Here is a 26,819-nt window from a genome sequence, read left to right on the forward strand (position 1 = left end):
CGGCCCGTCACATCTGTCTGCGAACATCGTGTGCGGTTCAGCCGAGGGCTTTCCTTTTTGCGCACTCTGACCCATGGCCATGACACGCCTACGCCACGTGTGATGCACGCAGTCACGCATGGCAACGTGTGAGGCACCCGCTATGCGTGACAAAGAGACGGGTCGCGTATTGGCGTCTGCCTGGGAGTCTGTGGCCCGCCTGGCAGAAACGCAAAAAAAATTCCGTGGCAGGAAAATGATTTGACTGCCCGTGTCACCGCGCGCGCGTGTGGACTAGGGGTGCAACCGAAGATGGAGCAGGATGGTTACACCCTGCTGGCAGTTATTGGTGAGAGGGACAAGGGCTGCGCACGATCGGCCACGGATGCCGCCATGAGTCAGGACACATGCATGCTTGCCCAAGCCGCCTACCTAGGAATGCGCGTCGCCCAGTATGGCCGCGAGGAAAGGGGAGGAGGAAGGAAGGTGGATTGAAGCGGGTGCATGCGGTGATTCTATTGAATTGGCATGTTGTGGCAGGATAAACAGACAGTCCTTGACGGCGCCGTCTTCCCCGCACCACACGTCCGGAACTTATAGCGGGGAGACATTATGCTGTACTCTTGCCTTAAAATCGGTCCATTGGACGGAAGGCCTCCCCGTGCTGGCTTGTAGGTTTTTGACTATCCGTAGCGACCTGCGGTACCTTTGAATAAACTCTGTATACGAAAGGTCGTGCAACACCGTGGAGCCGGGAGCATGCCCAGTGGATCCAAAGTGCTCCTCGTAGGACCGGTCGCTAGAGGATGCCATTTTAAGTTTGACAGGCAGGTGTGACAGCTCTAGCTCGAGGCCGTGTTGGGGAACGCAACAGTAGTTTGCTCCCACGTCTAGGCCAATCAGGCCCAGCAAGTTAGTGATGGTCTTTTGCACGCTGCATCCCATCCTGAGTGCACCGCGGAGGGCGAAAGGTTCAATTAGACGATCATTAGGTGGCCCGCTCAAATGTGTGGATTCCTTAGGTCCACACGAAAACCGCGTCGGTTATCGTCAGCCGCACAGAGAGAAATCGAGGCGCTCTATGCTTCGCCGTTTTTCTTCGATGTGAAAGATAAGGGCAAAGGGTTTCTCGCTTGCAAAAGACGACAATGGAAAGCTCATCGTGCAGACGGTGGTGGCGGACCAGGCTTCAGACGTGCTAGCGCAACCATGGGATAATCTGTGTTTGATGTTCGTAAGGAAGGTTCATGGGAGGTCAGTCATTTTGAGGCGAAAAGGATGATTCCAAGCGCCACCTTCCTTTAACGAGTCCCTAGAATCTGTCATTAACCGCGGCGGCGGCGGCGGCAAATCAGTGAGCTGTCCCTCCAGCGCGGTGGATCAGCTCAGGTACACAAGGACTGCAGCATGTAAGACCGACATGCTCGCGGCTAGACGCGTTCAATTACGATCTGGCAGTATGCACATAGTGACCAGTGCTCTCGCTCACCTGCTTGTGCGCAGTAGTCGGAAATCGCTGGGCGTGGGGGGTGACAGGCTGGCACGGCCTCCGTGCCTGTTGGAGGAGCGGTTGAAGGGATAATGCCTGGGGCGCACATATATATTAGACCGTCATAGACGGACAGATAGCGCCATGATGCCGGCATTGCGGTGGTTAGCAATAGTGATATAGGGCGGGGCAACCGACTGACTGAACATCCTGTGATGGCGCATGACCTGAAAGCTGGCAGGGCGGCCGTAATAGTCCTAATCTGCCGGCGCAAGCTGACGTAGGGAGCAAGTTCGCTAGAGTATCTCTGCGTTGGCTGGCCATGCAAGTGGCCAAGAAATTACCGGATGCGGATTGATTGAAGATGCTGTGGTACTATCGGTAACGAGGTAAGTCGTTGTAGGTACATTTCGGGAAAGCCGACAAATAGATGAAATGATATGGCAGGGAACGTGGATACATGATTTGATGTAGGATGTATGCGTTGACTATATTTAGCGACTTGAAACATTTGGCTGATCGGTAGGAAAGGCGAGGATCCTGCGACCCGCAGACGCGCCGCAAGCGACAATGAATATCTGTCGTAGACGGAACACGGCATCGGACCAGAAAATTGATCAGGTGCCACTTGAGACACCTAAACTGCCATCCCTATCCATGTCCTTATTGTTCTCGGAATGGACCTCGGCCAAGCATTGCTTTGATTCCAAGGTTCGCGTACGTCTGCTTGCCGGCTTGGTGTGGAGTAGGTGGGCTGTTTTGGACCACGTAGGTATCATCTCCAACGCTCTGGGAGTCATAGACAACAGAATCATTCGTAGCGAGAATATGACGGCGATAAAGATCCGTCTCTGCGGCGCCAGAAGCGGAGATGCCAGCCAGCGAGTAAATCTGTTCGGTGCTTCCGGATCCGAATGATTTCTTCAGGGCTGGCGCAGCGAGATAGTGGGCGGACCCATTCTGGCTGTTGCTGATCGCGGCGCCTGTGAACAATGGGGTATGGCCAGGAAGCTGGCCATAATCGAAGGAATCCGCTGCTGTAGGGAAGGCTAGGTGACCAATGTTCTGCACATTCTTGGCGCGACTCATTTCTGCGTTGATGGTGTAATTGCCACCCTCCAACACGTTGTACGACGATGATACCTTAAGGGGATAACTGAAACTCCGGGAATAACTACCTTGGGACTCGTGCTTCCCTGTCGTGGTTTGGGTCGTGTTTTGATCATTACCGCTATTGGAAAGCTTGCCCTTGATCACGAAGCTCAGATCTTGAGTCCAAGCGACATCCCGCGAGCCTTCCGAAGTGATGATAGTAGACCTGACCGAGAAAGATCTCCGAGCCTTTACCGAGTAATCCAGAGCCTGGACCGTTCCATTTGCGCCCTTGGTGATCGACGAAGACACACCAAGCACCACATTAGGGGCTTCGATGGTAGGAGCGGCTCCTCGTGTGATACTGTCGGTCTTGTCTAGCCAAATAAAAACCTTCCCTGTCACTACCCAATTTGAGCCCACCGTTTCCGTCAAGAATGCGTTGCCGTTCTCATCTTGGTCTATTCCCGCGACCTTGATTTCAAATGTATGTTCTTGTCCGTCGCAAATACTTGGAAGAAAAGCAGAGATGTCGATCTCATCCTCTTGAAGGTCGAAAGCATCTATGCCCACTACTGGCCGCCAAAAGCCTGGAACGACGCCGCCCGTAAAGATAACTGGGAACGGCCACGCAACGCCGACCAATGTTTCATCAATGTAAAGTTGCACCTCTCGGAAAGGGGAGTATCCGTAAAGAGTCGTTTCATTGCCAAATGCCGTCGTGTCTGAGGACAGGACGTTGGACCACCAGAACTCTTCGGTTGCTTGACCAACTGCCGAGAGACTGACAACAGCCTTCTTGACGTTGTGCGGGAACTTCAGAGTATCGATAGCCTTCGTGTCAGGTATGGCGAAAGCGCTAGGCTTATCCAGGGAGGACTGATGTGCAGAGATGGGGATGATAACGTCTGCTGCATCGATAGTGTCTTGCGCGGTAAAGAAGGTAGCCGTCAACGTGGTCTCCCACTTTCCTGTATACGTGTCGTCTATCAAGTTCCCGAGGTCGAAGATGATCTTTTGCGGCTCCTGGAAAAGTGACAAATAGTTGCTCATGTCCTTGACATATGTCCAGACAATGCCGTTTGCCGTAGGCTCAGCCGTGGATGTTCTCCAAACTTCTGTGTCGTTAAAGTACATGAGCGCGAGACGGTCGAACTGCCTTCCTGCAGAGGTGACGGTGAAGTTGATCGTGATCCTGTTGAATTCGCATTCGGGCGGAGTGTAGTTTCCTATGAAGGGAATCCCGTAGGAATAGGCAAACTCGTGAACCATCAGAGTCTTTTCGCAGCTCTTTTTCGGGCTCAAAACAGGCGGTGACACTTGGAGGCATTCTAGTAGGGGCGTAGTTGCATTTGGCGCGCGGCCGCTCAAGGCAGAGTCGATGCGACTGAGTTGAGACCGCGACGAGGCCTGGGAGGCGATGACGGGATGCGAAAAAGTCATTAGTATTAGAAAGAAGAATATGGAGGACAATGCCGCTCGATGTTGACATGCTCGTTTTCCTTTCCAACCTAGCTGATTCTGCTCACCAATAGCCTGCAACGCCGGGGTCCTGGATATGCCCATCTTTTGATAAAAACCGTTCCGAACTTCCTTCGGTCTTCTCGAGCAGTTCGCTGATTCGTGCACACTCCGATGACGCCGTGCTGAGGTATCTCTGTAATGAAAGCCAGGTACAGGTTCCGTGAACGCCGCGCAGATCTCGAAAATGGAGAGAGGATATGATGACTTGGAAGTATGAGCATTGGGGCGTTGTGGCAGCCATGGAAGGAAGGTACGAACCTCGCTAAATGACAGATGCAAAGAAAGAAGCAAACGATGCGATCAGCTCCGGCCACGATGATTGTCCCAGAAGCGTTTTGTTGCGCTCTTGATGATTTCCGAGTCGCCGAACCTCGAACGATAGTAGTTGATGAGAGCAAATTCGTCTTGTGGGAGGATGTAGGAATGGGGTTGCGCTTTTATCTTAGCATGGACCTCGACGAGCTTCCTCTCGAGATGTTGGGCGAGACGTTGGTCGACACCACCTGGCGAATTCTGTGCAAGGTGGACAGCCTGGCTGAGGGTTAAGCTTCCCATGCCGCTTATATATTCTGCACCCATGGTGGACGGTGATAGTCGATCGCTGGAATAAAGTAGGTGCGGGCGGGGTGTGATCAAGAAAGGAAGGCGCGATTCGATAGTGGGAAAGCACTTAGGCACAATGTGGGAAGAGCGGGCAACGACAGGAGATAGGGTGCAAATATAAATATACGTACCAGCTCGACGCACGTGGAGAAGAGAGCCCAAGTCAGGTCAACGAGCTTAGTTTGAAGCTGTAACCCACTGGCGACGGAAGTGATCCGTATTGGGAGCTGTCAACGCTGCAGCTGCAAGCCTACCCGCGCAATGAACGCATGTGCCAGCAGCCCCGGTCCAGCAAGGAAGCGATAATGCCTGAGCGGTCGCAGGGATGGGCAAGACGAGAGTCAGCGGAGCGCGGTGGGGGTGCACGGCGCCGTTCCTGGTGAAGACACGCGTTTCCGCCGTGCTGGTACGCTGAAGCAGCCCAGCGCAGACGACGAGGGCGACGACCAATGGGAGGCCAAGGCGGGTCTGTTTAGGGGGATTTTAGATGGAATTTTGAATTTTAAGGACAAGGATCTCTGGCATCGTCAGATTATCGATGCGTACATACGCTGCGTAGGCGTTGGGTTGCGACTGGTGCCGAAACAGGGTCAAAACCTTAATAAACCTTCGCAGCTGTGTCACCGACCCGCACGGGGAATACTTCGGGGAGCGTTGGGTAGCGGACACGGCGAATTCGACAGCCCGCGGGCTTGTCAGGAGCTTCCTGGACTGGCGACGATGGGCGAGGTTGAACTAGGATCGGCGGAGCAGACAAAGGCGACGGTGGCGGGGATGTGTCGTCGCGAGACACTGACCAGGAGCACAGGTGCCACCGGCCGAGTGCCACCATGCCGCGGTCGAATTAGGCTGCTGGAGCGTTTGTGAACGGCTGCAGGCCTCGACGTCAAACGTTGCTCATCCCGGGCGCGCTGCGTCGTGCCCTGGTGCCGTGCCCTTAGTCAGTGCCGCACCCTTGTCCCGAGGGTGGCAGATCGACCGACAACGGCTGAGAAATAGGGAGCGGCGGCAGAAGATTTGGCCAGGCCTAGTGCTACCCAACCGCCTACGTCAAGCCCTGGACGTCGAGGACTCGAGCCTCGCGCGACGGAGGTTCAAGGCCTCACGGCAGCACAGTCGGGTTCATGCAAGCTGCCCCGCAGTTTAGCATTTGCGGTGGGATGGGAGAACTGCCCACGCGAGCAGAGCGTCGCTTGGGCCATTTGCATTTATGCGGCCTCTGCGACGCTGCCGCCTATCCATCATGGGCAAGCCCACCGTGGGCTGGCACTCTGTAACGGCGAGATCCACGGCGGCTTCTGGCAATGCTTCGGCAATCTCGAAACGAGTGCATCAGACAAAGACGACTCGCGTGACTGGCCGTGCTGCGAGACAAGTCACGTTCTGCAGTAGTCGAGATGAGAGACGTGAAACAGATGGGGCGGCTTGTGCGGATCTGCTAGCGGCAGCCCAAGTCGTTAACGTTGATGGTCGCAGGGGTATCGTGTTCTTCACGCGGTGCCCGTGCAGGCCCACAAACTGCCATGTCGCTTGCAGATACTCCTTGAGGGTGTGCCGGTGGTGTCTGTCCGACTCTCTGTGGCGCGCACCTACACTAGAGCACTCATTTCCGCGCTGTTCCGTCGTCGCGTTGTCGAGCAGAGAAGGCCCTTTCACTTCCGTCTGCACAACGAGGCGGAACATCCCTCCGACCCTCCTTGATTCTGGAGAATGGCAGCTTCGGCGCCGCATCGGCAGGGGTGCGATTGCGATCGCGACGGCAACTGAATGCTCTGGGAGTATCTCACGGACTGTGTGGTCGCGAACAACGGAGACATCGCCCAAGTCAAACTTCTGGACATTTCTAGCAATCCAAGCCATGCCGGGCCTGACAACCAGGACTCTCATCAAGCCTCGCCTTGAATCCTGTCCTGATGTTGACACGAGTGGGCTGCAGCTGCATGCTTGGGAGCAACGCCACACGCTGGAGAGGGTGTCCTGACCGCAAAACAACGCGCCCCTGATTCCGGGGCCGCCTTGTGCTGGCACAGCCTTCTGGAATGCGGCAGAAGCCATGTGGCTGCAGAAGAGACGAGGAAGAGCCGGCGGCGATGGGCTGGACTGACGCGTTCCTGGCGGGGAGAGCTTGACATTGCATCGGAGCGCGGCGCGCCAAGCCCGCTGAGGACCCCTGCCCGAAAAAGAAGGCGTCGTCACCGTCGCGTTACCTTCACCAGGCGTGGCGTGCACAGCAGGAGACGAGCAGCCCTCACGATACCTTTGCACAGCCTGCGGCAAACCCGATGAACGCACCCGCCGTCCGCATCTGGACGGAGCAGCTCCTGTTCCGGGGCGCCTTCTCGCGGCCTGCCGCCGCCGGCCGACCCCAGACCTTCACTCGCACCCTCTCCCACTTCCAGCCAAGAGCCCCGCGCGGATCTCTCCAGCGCTCCCCGCTCTGCATCCTCCGCAATGGGCGTGCAACCGTGAACCCACGCTTCCGGACCCTCCGCTTCAAGAGCGACAAACCGTCACACACGCCCAACCCCACGCCCAATCTCGGTAGCCCTGAGCCTGCACTCACGCTCTCGCAGCGTCTGAAGAGGCTCTCAAAACAGTACGGATGGCTGGCAGTGGGCGTCTACTTCGGCCTGTCCGCTCTCGACTTTCCCTTCTGCTACCTCGCAGTGCGGATGCTGGGCACCGAGCGAATGGGCCACTACGAACATGTGGTTGTGGAGGGCATCAAATCCCTGATACGAATACCGTTTCCCACTCTGTTCCAAGGATCTCGGGACCTGGAGGGCCCCATCGCCGAGGAGATCCGGGAGGCTGCCGAGAGAGAAGAGACCCTTGGGCACGACGGCGGTAAGGTCGTGGGCCACAATGGAGCTGCTGAAGCATGTATGAGATCTGTTGGTCCTCATTAGCTCTATCACACACTAACGCGCTTGCAGCGCTCTGGACCCAGCTCGCGCTGGCCTATGCCGTCCATAAGTCGCTCATCTTCTTCCGAATTCCGCTCACCGCAGCTGTTCTTCCCAAGGTTGCAAAGACCCTCAGGAAATGGGGCTGGAATGTCGGCAAACCCAAGCCAACCTAAAGTCGGCTGCTCATACGATTGTCAACCGTCTTCCCGACCTGTAGTGGACTTCTCAAGTATTGTCCATGATTTTGTATCAGTAACGAACGGTCGCACAGTGGGTGCCACTTGCGCGGTGTATGAATATGTAAGATATCTGTACGTGGATCTCACGTTGGTTCCATTCAGCAGGCGAACCCCGTTTCAGGCGAGGCTGTCTTGGACTCACTGAGTCTTTAGCTTCCGTCGAGCACATCTCACCCTTCGTCAATACTTTGTATCATGTTCACACACATACGCGCAGCCCAATCATGATTCAGGTCTGCACAGAAACCAACCGTGATGTGACCGGGCCTACCGAAGTTTTGCCATCGCCTTGGAAGCTCACCATCTGAGGTACCAGATCTCTGGTACTCGCTTATCGTACCGTATTCCTTTTTTGTTAGTGCGACGCGTGGCTTCAAGGTTTTTCAGAAACCCAGAGACAGTCACGAATAGCAGCAATTTCAACAGTGCGTGCTAAGACACTTGCAACTGCGGTCATGCATCGGGCCCTCCATGGCCTTGGTTCAGCTTGTGTTGTAAAGACAAAGCTTCCGATCGACCTTAGTATCGAGATAAGTTCACAACGAGAAGCCATTCGGCCAATTCATCTCAGCACTGTGCATCACAGCCGAACGATGCTAAAGGTCCACGTATCCTACACTTTCACTTCACGATGCTCGACGAATCATGAAGTATAATTGACCATTGCAAACACCCGTTTTACAAGCACATGAAGGTTCAACGCAAAAACCTTGCACGGTCCCCCGACGGTTCATCAGATTATCTCTCCAACGTACAGTCCTCGCCCATGAAGTAGTGCAGCAATAGTGGAAATCGTTAGCGAATAAGCAGGCCTGCCGTCCGATTCCCGTAGTGTTGACGCTCCACAGCCATGTTGTCTGACTTATGCTATCTCATCGACGCTGTGGACACAGGTTAAGGGAAGCACAGCGCAACGCATTATCAATATATCTGCGCGAACCAGTCCGACTCGTGCGTACTCCACGTTAAAGGTGACTTTTTGAACACGTGAATCTCCACGAACACGTCACCCCTGTATGCTCCCAGACCGCGCGGCATCTCCGAGGAGATCGCGAGGCTACGGCCCTCCGTCTCAGAGCTGTCAAAATAGAGTTCATACCGGCGCTGCAGATGATCTGCGTTACCTTCGTATGATCTGAGCTAATGACCCTAGCGTAGCCCTATCGCGAGGCATTAGCCGCACGCCGAGCTTGTTTTGTACCTCGTCGAAGATGTATATACAGTGGGGCTCAAGTTTCCCTAAGTTTAGCTTGTTAGCTCGCGTCCACGTGTGCATGAACTGGTCACTGTTAGCCTACGGCTCGATGGCTCCGAGATGAATTCGCCGACGAGGCGACTGAGAAATACGGAAAGTTTTCATCAAAGGAAGGTAAGACGGGTACCCATGTGATATAGGTGTCATACAAGTCTGACATTATGCTGCATTCTCGCAAAGGAAACGAGTCCACTGTTTTGAGGCTTAGGTACCACCCAGCGTCATGGTCCAGCAAGGCCTTCCTTACCTCCTAGCAATCCACCATATTCGGCACACACCGAATGCTGCGCAGACTAACGACTAGCTTACCACAGTACTTCAGGCACAGACTCCGGACCCTCCGAGGCTGAATCAGCGTCTCCACGGCAATTTGGTACACCCACAATGACCTCCGTGCGTGGGTCCGATCTCCTCGAACACCAAGCAACTTGATTCGGCATTCCTACCATTCCACGTTTTGGAGTACAGATGCCGTTTCCCTGCATCAGGCGATCTTTCGACGACGTCGTGACGCCTCTGTGTAATGCTGGTCCCTTTGCGCCAAGACACGCGATTCGGCAAACCTTCGCAGATTGTATGTTGTACGGACTGGACGAGGGGAAGTCTGCTTTAGGCTTCATTCACATCGGGCTGTTTGCTACGCTGAACACCTCCAGTTCTTGACTTCTTATACTTGCGACTCTTCATGTTCGGCTTGGTTTCCAACAAACGTCCTGCTAACCCTTTCGAGCTATTAGAGTTGTCCCCTCCGCGGCTCTTTGAACTGAACTCGATTTAGGCCCCTAACACTTCCGATTCCCGAGGATTGAGTCCGCGGATCATGTCTGCTTGAAGTGATGGTTCGCAAGGCTTAGAGAAAGGGCTTGTACGGGAGGTTCCGGGGCACGGCCACAAATCTTGTGGCGGAAGAATGTCTGGAGAAGCCTGCTAAAACACGCGAAACGCAAGCCTTGCCCTTGCGTAAGTACTCTAGCGCTAGCCCCGATGTCAGAGCCTCGCACATTGGGCTCTGCTGTACGCGGTGGCGCGGATATCGAGCTTCCGCTCAGAAAAATGGTGGAGCCCGATCCGCATCGGGCGGTTATGGACGCAGGCGACTAGAGAGAGGGTGACTGTATCGATTTGGAAACATTTGCCGCGATGAGACGACGTCGAAGCTTCCGGCTCAGGAGTGGGTGGGAGACAGCCGCTCGTTGTAATGCCGCCAAGCAAACTCATCCGCACAAACCAGGGCCCTTATTTTACCACTTCCGACGACGATCTGATAGGGCGATTTGAAATGTGATATCTGCACTCTTTCACTGCCTGACCTAATTGGTCTCGAACGCTCAGACACGAGCTTGTTATATGTTCTCAAATGCAATGCAATGCATTGCTACGGGAACACTTCAGTGCGCCGACTATACTAGGACCTATTTCGTCGCCGCGAGAAATGACTACTCGAGGACCCGGGCATAGTGCGGTCTATCTTCTTGTGCCGAGATTCGCAAGCAGAAGTGTAGCGAGTGTTGTGGACAATGTAGTGTGATTCTGACTCTGCGCGTGTGGAGAACGACATGTGCTCGGCACTTGCGACAGTTAGTCTGCGGAGGTTGCGATTGTGTGTGTGCTAGTAGGCATGTGGGATAGGCGGAGAGGGGAATGGAATGTACATTCAGCCGCCTGGCGAACTAGACGTACCTCAAATTTTGCCCTATTGTTTTTTTTTAGAGATGGAAGAGGTATTTTTGAGAGCTTGACCGGTATGAGATCCTCGCAGATGGACACTCATTGTGGCTTCGTTGTGTTCTAGGCCCCTCGCCGAAGCACATGATCACTCCTCTTAGCCTCGATTAGAGCGTGCAGGCGCGGACATATGCCACGATAATAGCATGATCTCAGATAACCAGGAAACTTACTTCAAGAACTTCGTAATTTCAAGTCCCGAAGACTAAGTCAAGCGTGAAGATCTGATCAACGCAGAGTGGCGAATTCATACACATAATGCAACACTAGATCATCGATGTTTAGAGACCATGCTCATCACCATGTCTCGGTAATCACTAGAGACATTCCATGCGATGGAGGGCAGCAGATCACGCGTATATAGCGGAATGTACGCCACTTTTAGAACACCGCGAGAGCACCACACCATAATAGACTTTGTCCAATTTTAGACTCCTGCGAGTTATGAAGTCTGAAGATCTCTTCAACACGCGGAAGTCAGACTTCATAGCCGAGCGCCATGTCGTCGGACCATCGTTTTGAAGATGGTGTTCATTATCACGCGTCTATAATTGTTGGTTGCCGTAAACGTTGGACCCAGCTCATCAAAGGGCGGATTGAGAGATGTTAGATGGCCGGGGAAGCAGCACATGTACATGTGCTGTGCCAATATTTAGACCTGAGCTCGTCAGGTGGAGTGAAGCGTGAAGACTTTTCCGCGCGGAGGTGCGGATTTATATACACTACTCCGTCTCATCGCACCTGCCCAACCTAGTATTCCAAGATGATATTCACCATCATGCTTCGCCGGCCGTTATATGCCTTGAAGATGAAGATAGCAGGCCAGAGGCACCATCTCAATTCAAGCAATCTATTTTTAGACTCAGACCATAAACTCACATTGTGAGGAAAACAAATAGATTTTAGACCTGTGCTCGCCAGGGACAGAGTGAAGAACCACCGAGCAAAAATTGCGAGTTTATATAGACGATTAGGATTACTAAATCACCTGTTCTTTCCCAACAGTGATTGATGATGCTGATCGCCATCATGATGCCTGGGATGTGTTCTGACGCGGTGATGCAACGACGAGGCGAAGCACACACATGACTGTTAACTGATGGCTTTTTAGACAGTTAGCTGTCAGGTGTAATGTGAACATCCTTCCAGAGCAGAAGAAAGAAAGTATATACATCGAAGTGTGCCATTCCTCGTATCACCTATTTCTGCAACCGCGACAGATTATGGTTATCATCATAAGCGTTCTTCCAGTGCTTCGACGATTGCACGGCGAGTAGGAGCGAGGCACGCACACATGCATTGCTGGTGTGCAGCGCTTCCAACAGTCGGTATTACGGACCGTGAGAGGTGGTTACGGTTACGTTACGGTTGCTAGTCATTACGGTACGGACGCTACGGTGGAGAGACTGCGTCGGTACGGGACTTGAACCGTAGTGATAAAATTGGAGCCTGACGGCGTAATCACAGCGTAAAATTTCCTAATTAGGAAATAGGAGTGAGTTGAGCCTGTGGGTTGCAGTCCTCCGGAGCTCTATCGTCGTCGTTGTTATCGTTAGGTCCCTACTCCTTGCCCTGTATATACGAAGTAAGCTCTCTGAGGTAACTTAGGACGATCTCTCTCAGCCAGTGCTTTTGTAGCTGGCAGGCCTCAATTACAGCCGGCGATAGTGAATTGCGATCACACGTGACTGTATGTTTGGCGGAGGAGAAACACCTCTCACAGTCACATGAGGTAGCTGGCACTGAGAGGTGATCCATGGCCATCTAGTACAGCGTAGGGTACCTTGTTTGGCAGATTTCTACCCACCAACGGTGTGGGTCATCGAGTAACTGGGAGAGGCGCTCATCGTGATCGGCCATCTGCAGGTCCTCAAGGAGGCTACCGTAATAGTCCTCCAGCTGGGAGCTCTGTTTTTGGCGCTTGCGTTGTTTTGTGGCAGTGAGGAGCATGGGGTCAACCCACACCTCCTTCCTAATTAGGCAATTCTATCACCATATTACGGCTCAAAAGTTACTACGGACGGTTGCTTTTACGGCGAAATTTCTATACGGTACGGACCGCCCAAAAACACCGTCGAGCCGTACCGTAGTCACCGTATTACCGACTGTTGGAAGCGCTGCTGGTGTGTGCTGTCTGGACAACTGGCAGAGCAAGTTGATGGCAGGTGCGGGGATTTTTAGACAGACATTTGGTGTGTAGTGTGGTATAAATTACCCGGCAGCGAGCGGGTATATATACGCGTTCCATTTCCGGACTCAGAACTCATGACATGGAACCTGAGTGGTGTTCATTATCACGCTGAAATTAAGTTCTCTTTGAGAATGCGTTGGGGTCACGCAGCAAGAGGCGCACGTAGTTTGTGTCGATTATGGACTTTTAGAGAACGAGCGAAGCACATGGTGATCTCTTTCTGCTTCCTTTCTCCTTATTTTTAGAGAGATGAAGATTGGGTGAAGTGTGAGGTTCACAATGTTGAGAACAGGAGTGGCTTATATAGACGCCTTGCGTCCATATCCGGTCTCGGAGAAGTGTTTTCGGTGGTACTGATCATCACCACATATTCGTGGGGTTACCTTTGATCGCGCCGTGGCCACCCAGCGAGTCGTGAACATGTTTTGTCTTGACTAAGGCATTTAGAGGACCAGCGTGGCACATGTGCTTTTTGTGTGTATGTCCATGAACAGCTGAATTTCCAGGTATAGTGTGGAGTCAAATCGTTGAAAACGAAGGGACTTCTACAGACGTTTGTTGACAGCTCCTTGCGAGCGGTGGCCATCGTCACCATCACATCTTCTACAGCCGACTTTTAGATGTACCTCTAGAGCGCATAATACCGCTTTGGTGAGTTGACAGTAGATGTACGGCTTCTCTCGGAGACGCTCATGATCAATCATTCTGGGCGTTTACCTTCTTACGCCTGGGGAGCCCATCTTCATGGTTGAAGGCCATTCTTAGGGTAACGGAAACCAGCAATTTGGTGTAGACCAGGTGCCGAACCAGGAAGGGTTCATATGCACACTGGCACCGGGACTAACAATTTGCTGTAACAAGGCCTGAGATAGTGGTTGTCACCATTGGTCTTCTCGTGACGTGCGTGTCTTGGCGAAGTCACATCGCATATGCGTGCGTGAACGTTTAGGGGATCAACCCGCCACATAGCGGGTGGCTTCTGCGTCTATTGGTTTCATGACAGTCGAGCGAATTGTGAAAACCAGAAGGCTCTCAGGATGGTCGTACTTATACTTCGCCATATGCTCCTCTAAATCGCTACTTACGGCCTCAGTTATAGTGCTCCCCATCATCACTACCCCATTGGAAGTGATTCGGAGCACAGGTCAGGTGGATGAATCAAGCGCCGAACAGCCGCATGGCTCCATCCACATCAATTATTTAGACAAGCACCAGAACGGCACATTGAAACATTGTCCGACGGCTTTGAAATCCCGGTGAAGCTATTTAAGCCATTGTTTAGGGATTTTAGAACGATGGTCAGAGTTCCAGTGTGATGAGCAAGATGTCTGCGAGGGAGGCGGGTTATATAAACTTCGAAGCGATAGAGCCGCCTGGTCCATCCTTCAATACTTCTTTTGCACACAAAAATCGCTCAGAACAGTGATCGTCAGCTCCATCTCCGGAAGAAGCGGGCAGACCCTAGATAATCGGGAAACGAAGATGTATGTGTTTTAGACATCTGTCGCATCAACATGATCGCGGCAAAGACGTATTTATAGAGCATTTTGTGACTGAAACGTAAACGATGATAAACTCCCAGATGAACATGAATATATATTTAGACGTCCAATGATGTAGCTTCTTCCTGCTGCCTTCATAGATATTGGCCACCATGTGTGAGTGGACGAAGACAGCTTATATATCTGCCTCTCGTCTCTTTTCTCACTCCACATTCACAGGTCTGGCAGAGAGTGTCCTGCGGTCATTAATGTGCTCCAAATGTCGCGTGCGAACTGCCTGGTAGCCAGAAGTTGACAGTGCGCACTGAACCGACCTGATGGTCCACCCAACCAATATCGGAATAGCTCTCTTGTAGCTGAAAATATATGCAGAAAGCACTAGGCAGGATCGCTCGATGGCTGGCCGCCACAGAAGATCCAGTAGCGATGATTGGCTCTCGTTGTTTCAGCTGATGCACCTCAATATTGGCAAACTGCATAACAGACTTCAGCCTTGCGGAGTCTCTAAAAAGTGCAACAAAACTATATAACGCACAAGCTGCTAAATAACAGAGCGTCTGGATCCACGGCAACCAAAGCGAGAAGCAGATATGGAACAATTTCTTGCCTCCGAAAAGGAGCACATTCGTGTTCACCACCTCACCAGTGGCAATGAAATCACCACATTGATCAGAAATACCATAGAGCTCGAGACTCTTGCTACGGTGGAAGATGGTATCCAATGGGTCCATATACCGGTCAACAGCATGATACTGGTAGCTGTACGTTGAACCCTCAGATCCTGCACACGTTACTACTTGAATTCAGAAACTCACTCATATACTATTAGCTTTGCTTTGCGAAATACGGGTTCTACATGCACCCAGAAATTTCAGACATGAAATTACGACCTTCTCTAAAACAAGTCCCTAAGCCTAGACACTCCTTGCACATGGAGGCCTCATGCACCGAAGGGAACCTTATGCGAAATATGGAGGTGTCCTCAAACCCAGGACGGAATGAAAGAGATTTGAAAAGTGCGAAAAGTTCATCGCAAAGAAAACTGGGTCAAAGAGAGAGTTCTAATGAAGACCTTGTGGCACCTGTTGAGCCGCGTGTACACGAAAAGGACACAATTTCGTTACCGCCACTAACTCTATATGTGAGCAAATGAGACTTATGGAAGCTGAAGGATCTTTAACGTATCATAGCTTCCTTATGCGAGTTGGATCTCCTATTCCAACCATGAGGAGTCTTCCAAGAGACACGAGCTCGAAAATGATCGCACCTATTTGATAGAAAATCTCCATGGAATGCTGCAAGTAAATGAAACAGAAACCAAAAGGAGCTTTGAGGCCACAATGAACGTCCACCCGAGACGAACTCTTGACCAGTTCTACTATCCTTCGCTGTCCGATACATCCGCGAGAGATAAGGATCAGACCATTTCTAAATGGACTGGATCCAACGTAGGTGAAGAAGGGCGGGAAGCTGCCGAAAGAAATAGCACATTACTTACGGTGGATCAGCTGTGGTGTTGGGTAATTGACGACAGTAAGCTACTCGTCTCAAACCGTTGACTAATATTATCCTGACGCTGAATCTTGGGATAGAAACCATAATATCATGCTTTCCCTGTAGAGAGACTGACGGAATTTCGCCAGACTTTTGTGACCTTTATGAAAGTGTCAAGAAGCATGCAAATGCTTGCAAAACAGTGTGGGACATGCAAGCACTTCTGGTCCGAGAAGCCATCAGTTATACCGCGGAACAAAACAACAAGAATGTTGTAGATCTCATTGAAACTTACAAATGGGTCTCAAGAACGAAGGTGACGTAGTCTTTGCGAATACAAGATTGATCCACTAGTAACCAAACGTAGGCTGCACGCCAAACATCATACGTACAAGATTTCCTTATAAAACACCACGAGAATCACTTTGATTCGGCAGCTCTTGATGACAGCAAAGAATCAAAACTGGTCCTCGAAGTATCTGACATCGTCGACGAATTGAAGATGATCAAGAGCCTGGTACAGACACAGAGGGGTGTTTTGAAGACATTCATCGAGGCATTGACGAGGAAGAACCCTTCAACCGATGAACCGCAGCAGAACTCCCGTAAGCGTGCAAATATCAGTAAATGTAGCTTCACCTCTACAGATGCGTCACGTATGTTTATCAATCTCCAGAATCAGGAGACGCTGCACCGCGACAGTGAAGATATCAAACTATTGGCCCAAGACATCTCCGGGGCAGCCGCAAGTTATGCAGTAACGGCAGACGAAACATTAGTGTCGCTTCTTAAGGACCTGGATGAGATCAAAGAAGAAGCAGACTACACTCACAGAATGGTATGAATGTACATGCATTTTCTGAAATGCAAACTCTAAAGGTGACACAGCTACAAGATTTATTGGACCTCAAGTCAAAAGCTGCCAGTTTGGCAGAAGCCCGGTCGACGACCAAACAAGGTCAGGCAGTGATGTTGTTCACGATTGTGACCATTATATTCGTACGTTCTACTATGTTAACAATAGGTCCATGCGCTAATGGTCCATTCTTCCAGTTGCCGCTATCCTTTTTCACTTCTTATTTCGGTCAAAACGTATCAGAATTCACGGGTGACGACAAGAATCCCTCTTCGTGGGATCTGTGGAAGGTTGGCAGTAAGTCTAGCCCTTAGACTGATACCGATACAATTGACCAACTCTGACAGCGCCAATCACTGTCATTGTAATCGCAGTGGCACTACTTATTGCGTTATTGATCATGAAGCCGGATTGGCGCCGAAGCTTAGTTTTGAGCCGCAGTGATGGCGTGCACGACGTCGAAGCAGCGTAGACTTGTTGTTCTCGCCTGACCCTCAAAGCCTCTACAGCGAGATGGAGGGGAGCGCAGGAAGTACCATGGTGAGAGAGATACCGCGTTGTCTTCATAACATCTCGTGTTCAATTTTGTCCTCAACAAGGGGACAGTACTGGGCCCTTGTAAAGAGGAGCGCATTTCAGCCTGGGCAAGGAAAGTTTTTCATTAGAACGAGACAGGACAAGCTTATAGATGTAAGTACTGAATATGCGCTTGTGCATATTCATATTAATGGGCAGCAACATCACCAGTGAAAAAGAGCAACCCGCCTGGTGCGATTGATCTTGGGTTACGGATACAAACCGCAAGCAAGTGCTTACGCCATGGAGGCCCAGCATGAACGCGTGCTTTGCAAGCGAAATGACGGCCATGGCTTCATCACTCAGTAAAACTGCCGTCGGCTTGATGGTTCCGAAGAAATGTGAGCATGATTGTAAACGCGCGCTAGCGATCACGCAGGGAGAACATCCTAGAAAGGAAGGAGATCCTTCTTAACCAAGGTAAACGGAAGGCCTCGGGTACCTGATTATAGGCAAAGTCACGTGCTCAACGGACCGAATGTGGCTTAGAATCCCTGGAAACACACGGATGAGCATGAGTGCCGTCGCCAATTTCCCTTATTAATCAATCTGCCGGAACGATCCCCGGCACTTTGACCAGCTATTATGATCGGTACAACCATGGGCGAAACGGGGGCGCGGTATATGAACCATTCGTGGGGAGATCACATTGCTGGACAGCGTTGTTGCCGCGGAGTACATTCGCTCTTCTCATTCGTTTTACAAACATGATCGCCGTTTCACGAGTAAGCCTCGCTTCGTGGGCATTTATCGCGATCAGTGCGCACGCGCATCCGCTATTCAATGGTGTATTGGTGCAGCGAGCAGAGGACCTGAGGAAGACGTACGATTATGTGGTGGTCGGGGCTGGCGCGACGGGTTTGACGGTTGCGAATCGATTGTCGGAGGACCCTAGTATGTTCTGATTCACGTATTGTGCTCAGCACCCACATGCGACTGATCACATTTGACTTGCAGCTGTCACTGTGCTTGTGATCGAGGCTGGGGAATTGTAAGTTATCGAACGGTTGTAATTCTGGCAAGATGTTCAACTGACAGTGTTCGTCAGTGACCAGAACGAAGACTTTGTGACCGTTCCTGGTCTTGCAGGCGGTGCGGTTGGCACAAAGTATGACTGGAACACGTCGTACACTGCGAATGATGCTCTGGGCGGTCGAGTCGTGCCTATACCGCAGGGAAAAGTCGTTGGTGGCTCCACGAAGCTGAACCGCATGGTCTTTGACCGTGGGTCGAAGTCAGATTATAATGCTTGGGAAGGCTTCGGAAATGATGGGTGGAACTTTGAAGGCATCTTACCATACTTTAAGAAGGTGCGTTCGATGGGATTTGCCCAGTGTTGGCCCATGAGGAGCATGCTATACACCTGAAAACAACGGCATCTAACAGTGCACAGAACGAAAAGTTCACACCACCGACGGAGGAGATTCTGGCTGAGTACGACATCAAATGGGATCTTGCCTTTCACGGCGACAAGGGACCTATGTATACTTCATATTCTCCCTTCATTTGGCCAACGACCAGTAAGTGCTGATTAAGCTGCCGGTTGCCTGAGACTCTGCGAAAAAGACCCAAATGCGGCACTAACACTCCATGCAGAAAATCTTATTAACGCGACGAAAGAAGCCGGAATATACATTCCTGAGGACCAAGCTAATGGAAATGCCTATGGAGGTTACTACTGCCCTCACAACCTAGACCCTGTCAATGTCACACGGTCTTCTGCCAAAGAAGCGTATTACAACACCGCGTCCGCGCGCCAGAACTTTCACGTTATTACAGGGAACCAGGTCAAACGAATCGTTACTCAGACGATAAATGGTACTGTCAAGGTGACCGGCGTTGAGGTAGGATGATCACTCCGTAGTTCGTACATTGTAATGACGCTAACATGCTGTGTATAGTTTGCCAGCTCTTCAAATGCAACATGCCAAGCCGTCAATGTCTCTCGTGAGGCTGTCCTCGCCGCTGGGGCGCTTCATACACCTCAGCTACTCCAAGTGTCTGGCATTGGAGACTCAGCCCATCTCAAGAGCATCAATGTGGAGCCTATTGTCGACCTGCCAGCTGTTGGACAGAATCTGCACGATCATGTTTCAGCTATAGTCGTAAATACCAGTAAGACTCTACAATCTACCTGTTCACTCGCGAGGCATCGGGCTGACCTAGAATAACAGTCAACACCACCATTCTGACCCAAAGTGCCCTCCAAAACGCCACCTTTGCCGCCCAGGCTCGAGAAGAATACAATACACAGAGGAAGGGCCCGTACTCTTCTCCTACGGGCGACTTCCTCCTATTCCTTCCCGTCCCCACGTATTCAAATGACTCGGCTTCAATTCACGCTCAAGCCAGTGCTGGAAATGTATCAGCTTCTCTCCCGTCCGACGCCACCGCCGAAGTTATCAAAGGGTACCAAGCCCAGTACGAATCTCTGACTGCGAGGCTCCTCGCCAACGACTCTGGGACCCTTGAAATTATCTGGGCAGACGGCGTCATAGTTCTTGGTCTTCAGCATCCTTACTCGCGAGGAAGCGTCAAGGCGGCTTCATCTAGCATATTTGATCCGCCAGTCGCAGACTCTGGCTTCCTACGCAACCCTCTGGACGTGCTGCTTCTACGAGAAGGCGTAAAGTTTGCGCGTCGCTTCATAACGTCTCCATCGCTCGCGGCACTGAATCCCTTCGAGGCCGTGCCTGGAGCGAATGTCACCAGCGATGCTGATCTGGACGAATACATTCGTGGCAGTGCGTCGACTTTGTACCATCCGGCGGGGTCCTGTAAGATGGGACCAAAAGAAGAGGGCGGTGTAGTTGATGGGGAACTCAAGGTGCATGGTGTTCAAGGACTGAGGATCGTGGATCAAAGTGTGTTCCCGCAGTTGCCCGCAAGCCACACGATGACGACGGCGTATGGTGTCGCTGAGAAGGCGGCAGATATCATCCGTGGGGTATAGAGTAGGAGAGGAATCCGAGGCACAGCGAAAGTCGTGTAAATATTTGTACCAAACTTCATCACGTCGTGAAAAGTCCAGTTCTGAAGACACAGTTACATCTGTTTAGGCCTCAAGCGAAATTCTCGTATTCGCCCTCATCCGATCTGCCTCTTCCAGGTGGCCCTTCCACAATTCTTCCAGCCCAACCATGGACTTCCGATCTTGTACTTTTCGATAACGCCTACACTACATGGGTTCCCTGATCCACGACTTCTAGACATGCGATTGAGATGTATCGTGCAGAATACCCGGGCCCTCGGCAGGATATGTATACCCCTCGTCCATCCTGACTACCTCTGCCTGCACTCCCAAAGGTAATCTTCGAAGTTTTCGACCAGCCAACAGGAACGACACATGGAGGATGATGAAGAAGCTAAATTTGAGAGATCCAGCCAAACAGAACATCATCTGCCTTCCTCTTGAGTTTTAGACCCGGCAACAGGCACACATAGTGACCCTATGTTGTTGGTTTTTCTTTTTGACAACCAGCTAGGCACCGCATGGCAGTGGTGGCAGTGGCATTCACCGTTTTATTTTTGTGCACCGCCAACGGCCCCTCAGGCCATCTGATGTCACTTTTGTCGTGAAGTCAAATTGGTGCTCGTCATCGTGGTTCTTGGGATGGCCCGTAGTTTTTCGACAGCGACATAGAATAGGACATTTCGGTCTTTGTTATCGATTTATTTTGAGGCAGCCCACACATGGGACGTTGATGCCGATCTTTCGGGCAGCGTCCAAGGGAAGCACATAGGTCTGGCATGGTGGAATTTTAGACAGCCTCCAGGACCACATGAACGTTCTTTTGCACTCTTTTTGACGCCCCTCGCACCGAAGCACACCATATGTGGCATATCCACGCATGCTTTGGCTTTCAGATGGACAGTTGCTGATTGCAGTGTGGGTTGTTCAGGAGACATGGCGGGAATTTAGCCATTCGTTTTCCATTCCTTTTCTCAGGAGTCTAAGTCAAGCTCACCATCGCAATATAACCTCTGGGTTCTCTTCTCACAGCGGCGAGGCACGACGTTTTGCTGCCCGCCTCTGCTCTTAGACGGCCACCGAGGCACCACATCGAATGGGGACCGTGGTGGTTTCAGACGGGCACAAAAACAGCACATGCGTTTGGGTCTCGTTGATTTTGGACAGCTGCCGGAGCCAGAGACACATGGTATTCTCTTCAGTTCGTTTCAAGACGGCCACCAAAGCACCACATCCGTGCAATGTCGACGCTGTCAGAACCCTCGAGAAGCACCATCATCTGAACAAGAGTCCGGTTTTTGACGGCGACCGGGGCACCACATCGGATGCACTGGTCAGCGTTTCTGGACAGGCACAGAAGCAGCACATGCATTTGTTCTCCATCAATTTTTGAAAGCCACTGGAGCCAGAGACACATGGAGTGCGCCTGCACACCCTTGAGACAGCCACCAGCCCATCCCCAGAAGGTAGTTTCGTGTTTGGACTACCCGCAAAGTCCATCCCACGCGTAAAGCCTTGCTCTTCGATTTCTGAAAGACCACCAGAGGCACCACATCGGCTTCCGGGACGGCTGTTTTCAGACGACCTCCACACCCCACCCACTCCGCATACATGGGCGTGCTTCCATTTTTTAGGACAGGAAGGTCGCTAGAAGTGTGACCCCCAACCCTCTCCCATGTGAAGTATATATACCCCTCCTCATCCGAACCTCCCTCCTCCATCTCCCTACGATGGTGCTCATCATCGCCATCCTCACCATCAGACGTTGGTTATGCTGACATGTGATGGATTGGGGAACCAGCATACCCCGGACACCTCGCTCTACTCGCCCTAGCCCCTACGGCAAACCCCACCCCAGTTTATTATGCAATGCCCCGGCTCCCCCGCCCCACGCACCAGGGTCGACGTGTAGGGCGAGTAAACAACGCGTGGGCGAACGATGACGAGGGTACGGGGGGTGAGTCACACTTTCACTCTGACGCTTACCTTGCCCTGACCTACCTACTGGGCGAAACAAACAAAGAAACAAACAAACAAACAGCATGAGCCGCGGACGCGTCTTGGAAAACCAGGAGACGGGCAATGACGAATCGATGCATAAATTCGTAAATTACTCTAGAATCTAGGAGTGACATTTTGCCAGCCGTATCTATCGTGTATGTGTATAAGCCCCCAACCCAGCTCTACTACCAGGTCGGGGGCGGGTATTACTGTATGAACGCCGATGCCGTGCATGATGTGATGCTTTTGAGAGAGACGAGACGCGCTAAGTGACTTTTTGTTCGATGCAAGAACGTGAGAGGAGCGGACCGGACCATGCGAGAGGGGAAGAGAGATGCCGTGAGCGACGAGAGGAGTGACTCGCTGGAAACGCGGCAAAGCAATAACGCAGACGAACACGAGGAGCGAACTTATATCTTCGCCTCCCGCAGAATCGGACTCTTCTGCTCCTGGAACGCCCGCCGGCTCATCTCAAGCACCATCTCGAAGCCCTCCTTTCCCCTCTGCGCATTCTGCTGGAACCGCTCCACCGTGACTTCCTCGAGCTTGTTCTTGATCTTGGCCCATCCGCCGCATAACGCGGTAATCTCGGCGCGCTGCTGGAACTTTGTCTTTGCGGCCGGGTGCGACGACGAGGGCGAGTATGTGCATGTTTCGCGGACGTTGAGAAGGTCGGACCAGGTCAGGTTCATGGAGCAGAGGGTGACGCTGCGCTGGGATGCGTCGACGTAGGAGGTCTCGTAGACGAGGGATGTATCCTGGCCGCCGAGGATAGCAGTGACAAACTTGGGCGCGGATTGCTTGCAGGTGATGAGGCGCTCTGTCCGGAGCTGTTGTGGATCAGCAGTGTACGGGGAAAAAGGGAGATTGGATGGCTTACGATGCCGGTGACTGGGTCGACAGTCCGTGATAAGGTGTCGACCGCGATAACGTGCTTGCAGCTCTCATTCCAGGGACCATATTTCCGCCAGTTGCTTGTGCTGACCTCCTCCCATGAGTAGTCGAACTCGGTACTTTGCTGGAAGATCTTCATGGTGGTGTCGGGCGCGCGGAGCGCGTTGGGCGATAAGACGTGCTATTCGGTGGCGGACGCGTGCAGTGCGGCAGTCGTGAACGGTGGAGTTAGAGAGCAACTATGTGCGATGGGGGGTCCGGAGTAGGGTCGTGGGTTATCGATGGGTGCCGGTGATGGCGTTGTGGATGTAAAGGAGGGTGAGTCGCGGCGTAGATAAAAAACGCTCGTCTCGGCAAAAAGAACGAGCAAGGGCCACACAGACCGGGGAGGTGTATCCGTGCGGTATCGGGGGCTCGGCGAGTGTTCCGCGATGACTCTAGAACGTCCAGCAGAAATGCGAAGGCGTTTTCTTTCGTCTATTGTTTCGTACCGACTTCCAACGCGATAAGTAGGCAGTGTGAGGACTCTAAATCCGCACGCGAGCAATGTTAAGGGCCTTCGGTTGCTGTTGGGCCGTAGAGAGAAAGCGGCGACCCTGGATCTTCACAGGCCAATCGTCAGGAAACCGATTGCCACCCGCCGAGGCCCAGCCAACCACAACCCGCGTAGTCAGCCTCTCGGTCGTGTGCCTCGCCCGACATCTCCCGATGACGTCTTATTGCCGGCACTGCTCGTTGTTCGTTGGCCCGATGCGACGACCCTGTTCGGGCGTGGGGAAACAGTGGATACGTGCGCCTGTTCGTTCGTGCAATGTGAGCCATGTGGGTTTTCGTCATGCCCATCCCCGGATGTTAACAACATGATGTGCGTCACGATGAAGATCCATTGGTTTCTTTGCTGTTGTGTTTGAAGGCCGAGCTCACGGGCTCCGAGGAGTCAACAGTTGTGGGCATTCTTTCCGGTCAACCTTTGATTTCCCAAACTCGAAAGAAGCAAATCTAGAATCCCTCATGTCGCCAACCGCCCGGTCAGAAAAGCTGATCAATCAATCATTGGGTGCGCATGAATGGTAAGAGACAAAAGCAACGGGAGTATGTACACTCTCCGCCGCGTATGATACATATTGTACAAGTCCATGTTCCGAAGAGCTGTCCGTTCGGACGCTTCAATCCAGATACTGTTTGTAAACGCCCATGCATATAGATTGCGCCCGCCACAACGTGAGCTACCCATTCGTCAGCTCTGCGTGCCTTTGCAGCACTAGAGCGGTATGAAGAGGAGAGTGATAAAAACGCCTGCAATGCCGAACCTGCACATCATCTTTCGTTCATTCTTCGTCATGGTCAAGTGGAGCAATGCCCGCGGCTGTTAGGGAATATTGTAGAGCCTCTTGGCGGTCCCAGAAGTACTCTCGCATCCATGCTGCTACCATGTCAAGTGCTGAGATTGCTGAAGTGCTGCTCCAGAGATGGTCATGTCGCGCCCATGGCATATTCTCCCAAATCGTTTCGGGGTATCTTTGTCGAAGTGTTCGGATCAGACTGGGTGGTCCTGTTGCTCGCTTCCGGTAGAGGATCCCTGACTGAGCTAGCCTGAGAATCCCAGACGAAACGCAAAAGATTGCGATCATTTCTGGACTGGACACTTGAGTCGTAAGCAATGTGATAGCGGAGACTGGTAGCTCGCTCGCGGAGAAGGAACCAGGAATTATGAGAATGTCGAACTGCGGTGCATCGCCAAAGGAATTCTGTCCAATCGTCAGTCCGAGGTCTTTCGATTTGGAAATAGCGACGTAGGGAGAGGAAGGGTAACCTTTATCTCCTTGCCAGATTCTCTCAGCAAGCCGAGGAAGCAAAACTATGGGAATCCGGCGCGACCAAGGAAGGCTCGTTGGCCAGGAGTAATGGCTCGTGGTGCTCGCAATGGGTGAACTCCAGATCATCCTCGCCAACCCATCTCTTCGCTTGATACTCCAGGTCCCCGTCCACAAGGAAGCTTTATGGAGGATTGCCATCCAATCGCTGCAAAGGATTGTGCATAATCTCTGCTTGCACTGGCTATCCGAGAGCAACATGCAGCAGAGCTGATTCGCGAGGCGTCTGGTCTGATCCGTCACCCATTGAGGCTCGTGGTCTTCGTGCTAGCTGATACAGTCTAGCTCACCGTCACTGGCATTCGAGCGCCAGAGGTGATTGCGAACGATCCCTCTCCGCTCTCGTTGACATAACGAATATCGAGCTCATCGACTGCTTCGTCTTGAGCTGCAGTCGGCGCATTCAGTCGGCTGAGTCCATTCCGTCCAATCTTTGCCAGAAGGTCGACAACGGCAAGATCCATCATTTGAATCTGATCATTGCCGAAAATCAGCACACCGATCTTCATCGAGGACTTTGATGGCGGCGCATAGTGGATGTTCAAGTCCTCTTCAGATGTTGAGGAGGTTGTGCAAAAGTAGAAGAGGTCCGCCGACGATGGAAACGATGTATATCCTCTTGGTGATGGGGAAGGCATGGGACATATATGTTCAATATTTGAGAGGTATTGTCAGAGATAGAGAGTATAGTGTAAAAGTGTGGTGACCAAGGAGTGACAGTGGTGTGATAGCCTAACCTTGTAGCCTGACGGTGGTTCTTATACCACGACAATGGAGCGGGTTAGAACCTGCATTGACGGTTGGGAACCGGATATGACTCTGGTCCTGACGCATTCACACCAATATAGTCACACGCCTTACTACGTGCTACGTGCTCAAAAATATACGAGTGGCTGCGCGTGCAGATCCAACGGGTAGTGCAGCCCCAGAGCAGGAGTGGGTTTGACCGCGTGCAGTCGGAAACGGAATGGCCGAAGCGACATCTACCGAGCATCATGAATCCTACAACGGCATAAACGGTGCCTATAAATGGTATAGTCAACGCAATCATTCCATGTGTCCTCTTGATTTGATTGCGATGCGTACGAAGAATGCGTCGCTGCGCCGGTAGGAACGTCGGAGACGTGAGAGGCTCACAGGCAACAGCATTTGCTGACGTCTGGTTGGAATAAGCTCCACCGGGACACGGAACGAGTCGCAGGATCCCTGAGCGCTGAACGAGAGTATGGGTCAGCGGAATGCCTCAAATCTGATTAGATGGGGGCTGTGAAAGCTCGCAAGGGCAAAACCGGAACATGTAGCGAGTTGATTTCCCTTGGAGGAAGTAGATTGGAGGCCCCGTAATTCAGGCACGGATTTTGCTGGTCATCTGCCATCTGACGGCACTTTTCCGGACAACGAGCCAAAAGAAACGAGATTGTGCGAGGGTGAGTCAAGAGGTTGCGCTGGAGGGAATTCCGCCTCCGACTTCACCCGCGCACGCGACCCAAGCAAGTCTCCATTTAGCAGGCGCGCTCGACAGGACACCGAGACACCGAAGGGCAGTCACGCTGGGCGACTTCACACTTCGCTGAGAAGATGTAGCGAATGGTGTTGCCTCTCAAGCTTCAACAATCTCGCCTTCGCTTTCGTTTTCGACAAGGCA

The 26,819-nt window shown here is 52.1% G+C and overlaps 7 protein-coding genes across 7 annotated transcripts; 3 read left to right on the plus strand and 4 right to left on the minus strand.

Moving 5' to 3' along the window:
* Positions 1 to 2,131: 2,131 nt before the first annotated feature.
* Positions 2,132 to 4,937, minus strand: CC84DRAFT_1144439 (uncharacterized protein; the record flags this gene model as incomplete). The annotated part of the gene is made up of 2 exons (XM_018176457.1): positions 4,399 to 4,937; positions 2,132 to 4,215 (listed from the first exon to the last, which is right to left on the minus strand). The coding sequence occupies exons 1-2, from the start codon at positions 4,661 to 4,663 to the stop codon at positions 2,132 to 2,134; spliced, it is 2,349 nt and encodes a 782-aa protein (XP_018038062.1). The 5' UTR covers positions 4,664 to 4,937.
* A 194-nt stretch (positions 4,938 to 5,131) lies between these two features.
* On the minus strand, positions 5,132 to 5,840 carry CC84DRAFT_1163809 (uncharacterized protein). The gene is made up of 2 exons (XM_018178343.1): positions 5,285 to 5,840; positions 5,132 to 5,205 (listed from the first exon to the last, which is right to left on the minus strand). The coding sequence occupies exon 1, from the start codon at positions 5,517 to 5,519 to the stop codon at positions 5,286 to 5,288; it is 234 nt and encodes a 77-aa protein (XP_018038063.1). The 5' UTR covers positions 5,520 to 5,840; the 3' UTR covers positions 5,132 to 5,205; position 5,285.
* A 1,129-nt stretch (positions 5,841 to 6,969) lies between these two features.
* Positions 6,970 to 7,769, plus strand: CC84DRAFT_1175449 (uncharacterized protein; the record flags this gene model as incomplete). The annotated part of the gene is made up of 2 exons (XM_018180157.1): positions 6,970 to 7,570; positions 7,624 to 7,769. The coding sequence occupies 2 exons, from the start codon at positions 6,970 to 6,972 to the stop codon at positions 7,767 to 7,769; spliced, it is 747 nt and encodes a 248-aa protein (XP_018038064.1).
* Positions 7,770 to 15,848: 8,079 nt separating this feature from the next.
* CC84DRAFT_1258741 (uncharacterized protein) lies at positions 15,849 to 17,678 on the plus strand (the record flags this gene model as incomplete). The annotated part of the gene is made up of 7 exons (XM_018184853.1): positions 15,849 to 15,956; positions 16,017 to 16,041; positions 16,152 to 16,318; positions 16,370 to 16,840; positions 16,891 to 17,001; positions 17,056 to 17,155; positions 17,206 to 17,678. The coding sequence occupies 7 exons, from the start codon at positions 15,849 to 15,851 to the stop codon at positions 17,328 to 17,330; spliced, it is 1,107 nt and encodes a 368-aa protein (XP_018038065.1). The 3' UTR covers positions 17,331 to 17,678.
* A 255-nt stretch (positions 17,679 to 17,933) lies between these two features.
* CC84DRAFT_706347 (GMC oxidoreductase) lies at positions 17,934 to 20,513 on the plus strand. Its single transcript, XM_018187121.1, has 7 exons — positions 17,934 to 18,328; positions 18,392 to 18,425; positions 18,483 to 18,744; positions 18,828 to 18,954; positions 19,031 to 19,278; positions 19,336 to 19,549; positions 19,609 to 20,513. The coding sequence occupies exons 1-7, from the start codon at positions 18,142 to 18,144 to the stop codon at positions 20,385 to 20,387; spliced, it is 1,851 nt and encodes a 616-aa protein (XP_018038066.1). The 5' UTR covers positions 17,934 to 18,141; the 3' UTR covers positions 20,388 to 20,513.
* Positions 20,514 to 22,816: 2,303 nt separating this feature from the next.
* Positions 22,817 to 23,439, minus strand: CC84DRAFT_1186570 (MSF1-domain-containing protein; the record flags this gene model as incomplete). The annotated part of the gene is made up of 2 exons (XM_018180866.1): positions 22,817 to 23,236; positions 23,287 to 23,439. The coding sequence occupies 2 exons, from the start codon at positions 23,437 to 23,439 to the stop codon at positions 22,817 to 22,819; spliced, it is 573 nt and encodes a 190-aa protein (XP_018038067.1).
* Positions 23,440 to 24,628: 1,189 nt separating this feature from the next.
* On the minus strand, positions 24,629 to 25,812 carry CC84DRAFT_1088643 (uncharacterized protein; the record flags this gene model as incomplete). The annotated part of the gene is made up of 2 exons (XM_018174264.1): positions 24,629 to 25,048; positions 25,465 to 25,812. The coding sequence occupies 2 exons, from the start codon at positions 25,810 to 25,812 to the stop codon at positions 24,629 to 24,631; spliced, it is 768 nt and encodes a 255-aa protein (XP_018038068.1).
* Positions 25,813 to 26,819: the final 1,007 nt, after the last annotated feature.

The sequence above is a fragment of the Paraphaeosphaeria sporulosa genome (genome assembly GCF_001642045.1).
Source record: "Paraphaeosphaeria sporulosa strain AP3s5-JAC2a unplaced genomic scaffold CC84scaffold_4, whole genome shotgun sequence".
NCBI classification, from domain to species: domain Eukaryota; kingdom Fungi; phylum Ascomycota; class Dothideomycetes; order Pleosporales; family Didymosphaeriaceae; genus Paraphaeosphaeria; species Paraphaeosphaeria sporulosa.